Source organism: Cibotium barometz, chromosome 37 (assembly GCF_041138505.1).
Source record: "Cibotium barometz isolate CiBa-2024 chromosome 37, ASM4113850v1, whole genome shotgun sequence".
Classification (NCBI taxonomy): domain Eukaryota; kingdom Viridiplantae; phylum Streptophyta; class Polypodiopsida; order Cyatheales; family Cibotiaceae; genus Cibotium; species Cibotium barometz.
Genome location: NC_141082.1, coordinates 17,335,049 through 17,340,530, shown reverse-complemented (window position 1 = coordinate 17,340,530; position 5,482 = coordinate 17,335,049). Strand labels below are relative to the sequence as shown.

General features: G+C 42.6%; 1 protein-coding gene across 1 annotated transcript; it reads left to right on the top strand.

The window, feature by feature from the left end:
- Window positions 1-1,082: 1,082 nt before the first annotated feature.
- LOC147617013 (uncharacterized) lies at window positions 1,083-3,690 on the top strand. Its single transcript, XM_086776338.1, has 2 exons — window positions 1,083-2,542; window positions 2,779-3,690. The coding sequence occupies exons 1-2, from the start codon at window positions 1,177-1,179 to the stop codon at window positions 3,255-3,257; spliced, it is 1,845 nt and encodes a 614-aa protein (XP_086632464.1). The 5' UTR covers window positions 1,083-1,176; the 3' UTR covers window positions 3,258-3,690.
- The last annotated feature ends 1,792 nt before the right edge of the window (window positions 3,691-5,482 follow it).

The window sequence follows — 5,482 nt, the reverse complement described above, 5'->3', positions numbered from 1 at the left end:
ATCCCTCCTCTCCATAACTGCCCTTCCCCCCAAGTCTCCTATTTTTGCACAATTTTTATTCGAAAGAATATTATCTTATTCAGAGAGTATGTGTAGGTCGAGAGAGATTTTTATGAAAGTATATATGTTTATATATAAATATGTGTACTCATGGTTGTAAATTTGTACTTATATTTTTAATCTCTCATAAATATAGTATGTATGTAGGTAAATAGATTATATATATGAGAGACTTATATATTTACCTACATACATACTACATATATGTACATATATATCTCTCTCATAAATGTAATCTATATATGTAGATATATCTCTCTCTCATAAATGTAATCTATATATGTACATATACATCTCTCTCTCATATCTCTCTCATAAATGTAATCTATATATGTACATATATATCTCTCTCTCATAAATGTAATCTATTTACCTAGATATATGTAGATTATAATTATGAGAGATTAAAAATATATGTATAAATTTATTATGATCATATATATATATATATATATATATATATATATATAAGTATTTAAGAATATCAATTATGAAAATGAGGGTAGGGTTACAACCCAATTTTTCTTTATATGGGCTGGTAATATGTAAATGGTAGGGTGGATTAAGTTACATAACGGATCCGTGGCGTCTTGCATCATCTAACTGTCTTGTGAGAGAACACCATCATCAACCCACACTGTCACCACCTCCGCCCCAAACGCAGTACCCACCGAGAGCAATGGCGAAGGAAGAAAAACTGCGGTACTAGGAGAACGCATTCATTAAAATCTCGCCAAGAAATCCTTAAATATCACATATGTGCAACTGATTGACGGTGATCATTGAAGGCCGAGCGTTTCTATCAACTCGCAACAATTGGATTGCAGAGCAGAGCCTAATTAGATCGCCATCGGCTACAGGCTTGATTAAGCTGTGTCAGATTAGTGGTGGTGTGATTAAGCTCTAATTGAGGGGATTTGGAGGTCTAAGTGTGCATGTGATCAATAGAATCGATCTCCAATACGGAGAAGCGCAGCAAGAATTGATATGATAAACAGATACTGCAGTGGCCGTCCAGAGTTTGCATTATTCCATGGGAATTGGGCTGTGGCGATTGTTGATTAGCAGCTTGGATTAGTACTGAGGGGATTAATTTGACCAGTAATCGCCACAATTATGTACCGTCTGGTAGCCTCGGTCGGGGCAGATGCGCCCAAATCTACGATTAATCCAGACGATGAGATATTGACTGTGTTGGGAGGGAAGGCCTCATGCAGGAGGAAGTTTGTGATTAATGTGCATCTGCTTGATGAAGAGGAGAACATGCAGGTGAATGAGGAGTTCTCCATTGTGGCAACTGTGGCCTATGCCCATGACAGGAGCCCCATCGTGCAGGACGAGAACCTGTTCTTAGCAGAGCCCCCCCTCCTCACCACTTTCAATGGTGTCGAATACCCCTCCCAAGACCGCCCAACGCGCCTTGTTGCAGGTAAAGCCTCCTTCAAGCTCGCCATATCCCTCCTCTCCTCCAAATATGACAACCGCCTCTTCTGCATCTGCTTCACCCCTCAATTTGGCGCCTCCTCCCCCAAATTTAGTGGCCCCGACCCTTCCCTCCGCCCCCTTTGTGAGCCTTGCTATTCTAAGCCCATTCGCAGCATTTCTCGCAAACGCTCCTCCTCCGCCGCACCGCCCCATTCGATTTCTCATCACATTCTGCCGCAGCCCGCCGACGCCGTCCATAGCCCCCCTGCTAAGATCAAGTCCCCGGACAGCGCCGCTAGCGAGGAGGTGGAGAAATTCTTCAGAGTCAACTCCGCCACTTCTAGCAGCGAAGAAGAGCTGGAGAAGCCCAACAACTGCCAACATGGCGGCGATGCGGCCTCAGATAGCGGCAGCCTGCGCTACATCGCCAGCAACAGCTACAAGCAGGAAGCCCAGCTTCTGCTTCGTCCAGATGCCATCAGCTATAGCGATCCATACCACAGTGCCCACGAGGGTTTTGCAACCAGAAAAGATCCCTTTATCAATGTAGATGGTGCCCACCATCATGAGGGTTTCTCCATGAGAAAGGACCCATTACTCCATATGGAGAGTGCCCACCATGCAGACACTGCCCACCACCACCACCATCATCATCATCATCATGAGGGGTTTTCAACCAGAAAAGACCCATTGATCATGATAGAGAATGGCCACCATTTTGAGGGTTTCTCTACCAGGAAGGACCCCTTGATCCTTATAGAAAGTGCCCACCATCATGAGGGTAGCTCAACCAGAAAGGACCCATTGATCCATGTGGGTCACGGTGGTGGCTGCTACATGGATACATCCGGCAGATTGAGCAAAGTGGATGTGTTCATCAATGGGCGATTCTCTCCTAACCCGTTGATGTCACGATCAGAGTCGACGAGCCCCATCTCCGGCATCCTCACATCTGATGGCAGCATAGAGCACGCCGATGCTTTCTCACAGCCCTCTCCCATCACCGCTGCAGCAACAACAGACAGGCCCATCTCTGCCCCTCATCCTGGCAACCAATGTAAGCCAAACCTAAAACCTTAAAACCTGTGTGTTGATGTGATGCAATTTGAAATCACATCCATGAACATGTGATTGTGAATATTGTCTAAATTTTGTTGTATAATTTAGATGTTTAAGATAATCATACTGTCTGCTCAACTTACATTGTGAATGCTTTGTTTACATCTGTTTCAAATTTCGAATGCATCAGCTTGCTTAATTATAAAAAAGTTCTCTTTCTTTAAAAATTTGCAGTGAGCAGCCCTTTCCGTCCATACAACTCTAGTGTCAGGGCTTCGAGAGTGCCCTCAGCAGATTTTCAGAGGAGCAGCTCAATGTCTCCTTCGTATGTAAATGGATTGAGGAGGGACAGTCCAGAGGGACTTTTGATGGTGGGCAGGCCGGTTTCAGACCAAGTGGTGCAAGCAGCTGTGGCAACTTCTCATAGCAAGAAGAGCCTGGATGCTGTGCTGCAAAGGTTTCTGATGGAGGCGAGCAACCATGCAACAGGGGAGAAAGGCTTATCACCAAATCCCAACATTGAGGATGAAGAGCAGTCATTGCTTGCTTTGGAGCTGACCCTACAAGAAGCAATCAGGGAGCTGGAGAAGAAGAAAGAGGAGCTGCGAAACAAGAGGCGCCGCTTGCTCGAAGATGACGAGGCACGCATGCATAACATTGTCTTTCAATCTTCCTCTTGGGTTGAAAGCTTAAGCAGCAGATTCAACTTTTGATCACATTCAACTCCTTGGTTCAACTCACACACTATCTGCCCTTGGTTTGCTGAGTTGATCCAGTCAGCTCAGATCAGTCTTCTAATTTTCCCTTACAACTCTTATAATGTACACATGGTGTCCTTTACAACACAGTTCATAGTATGCAGCCGGCCCATTGAATTGTTTTTGTCTGTCATTCAAACCCATCCATCATTGGAGCTAGTCTTAAGAGTACCTTTGCCCACAAAGATGGGGCAGCATCCAATGACCTTGCAAGGGTTTTGCCGTAAGTGTTGATATGTTGCAGATGGTCATGCACTAAGCATAGCCAATTTTTTGGTCACATTCTCATTTGGATATAAAATACTAAGATGTGCTTATAATTGGAAATGTTCCTTCTAGACTACCAAACATCAACAAGTAGATTGGTCTTTCAAACGGTGTAGTTGTCCTGGAGGGCGAAATTAATGCTCAGTGAGCTATAAAATGTATGAATGTCATACTTGGGCTCTCATTTGGAGGAGAGAATGTTTAGCAGTGTTACTTTAGACATGTGTCATCTTGTTGTCCATTAATGATTAATCTTAATCCTTTTTAATTCTTCATTATTCAAATAGAGTTGCACTTAGGGCTATCATTCAAAGGAGAGAATGATTTGCAATATGGTTTGACATGTGTCACCTTGTTGTCCATTTATTATTGAGCTTAATCTTTTTTATTTAAATGGAGTAGCTCTTGGTGTTTGACCCTCCTTGATTTTGCAAATGGTATGGAGTAGACCTCCCATTAGATGGGACCAAGGAGGGTACGGTGGGTTTAGCTAGGTTACTCCTCTTCCTTCTTCTTGTGTAGTTAGGGTCTAGATTTTGCTTAGATTAGTGACTTTAGAAAGAAGTGGGTAGCAGTTTGGGGATAGAGCATCACAAGCAGCATCAAGCCTTATAAAACCTCCTCTCCATCCTTACAAAAATCACTCTTTTGGATAAAAGCCCTAAAAGTTTCTATCCGTAGTAATGGTTTAAGGTGTTCTTTCTACAGATGAAGTTAACAAGGTCAAAAGCCTTTAAAGCGTTTGTGTTACTTTAGCAAAACCACTTAAACCAAATGGGTTTATGCTCCACATTATATTATCATGGACTCATCATGTTCGTTCAAGGTTTTTTTCATTTAGACATTCATCAACAATATGAGCATTGATGTCATCTTGTTGATGAGGACACATCATGTTCATCAAAGCTTTAGACCTTCATCAACCATATGACTATTGATGTCGTGGTGATGGTGACTACATCCTTTCCAACAAAAATGTTGTTGATAGCCAAGATGAGCCATGTGAAATAAATTAGATTGTGAACTTAGTGTGTTGAGAATGTACACCTGTGTATGCTCTTGAACTTACCATGACCAAGTGAGTGAATGGTGTGAAAGAGCATGGCTTCACCTTCATGCTCCAACCTTGAGGGTAAGGGTGTCTCCTTCTTCATAAGGGCAATAAAGGTTCAGAGGGATGGCCCAAATTTGGAGACTAGGTCTACTCAAACCAGAAAGTTTGGAGTTTAGAGGTGGTGGGGCACGTACAATGTCAGGAAACTCCATAAACAAGTGTTGGAATGTTGTTACGAAGGGAAGCATCCTTCTTTTATATGTGCATGTGGTATAGTTGGAGGAGCAAAACTTTTTGTCATTGGAAAGAGCAGATGAATGTAGATGTTACAAGAGGATATAGATTCTTTATGGCCTTGATGACATCCTTTCCAACAAAAAGGTTGTTGATAACTACATCCTTTCCAGAAAAAAGGTTGTTGATAACTTTTGTTCTAAATGGCCAAGATGAGCCATGCAAAATAAATTAGATTGTGAACTTATTAGTGTGTGTAGAGAGAGAGAGAGAGAGAGAGAGAGAGAGAGAGAGAGAGAGAGAGAGAGAGAGAGAGCTCTTGGACTTACCATGAGCAAGTCAGTGAATGGTGTGAAAAGGCATGACTTCACCCTCATGCTCCAATCTTGAGGGTAAGGGTATCTCGTTCTTCATGAGGATGGTCAAGGCAGGCCCAAATTTGGAGATTAGGTCTATTCAAACTAGAAGTTTTAGAGTATAGAGGCAACGACACATAGAGTGTTAGGAAACTCCATTGCCAAGGAGTGTTGGAATGTGGTGACGAAGGGGGAGCATCCTTCTTTTATATGTGCATGTGGTACCGTTCATTGGAGAAAAACTTTTTGTACTTGGAAAGAAGAGATGA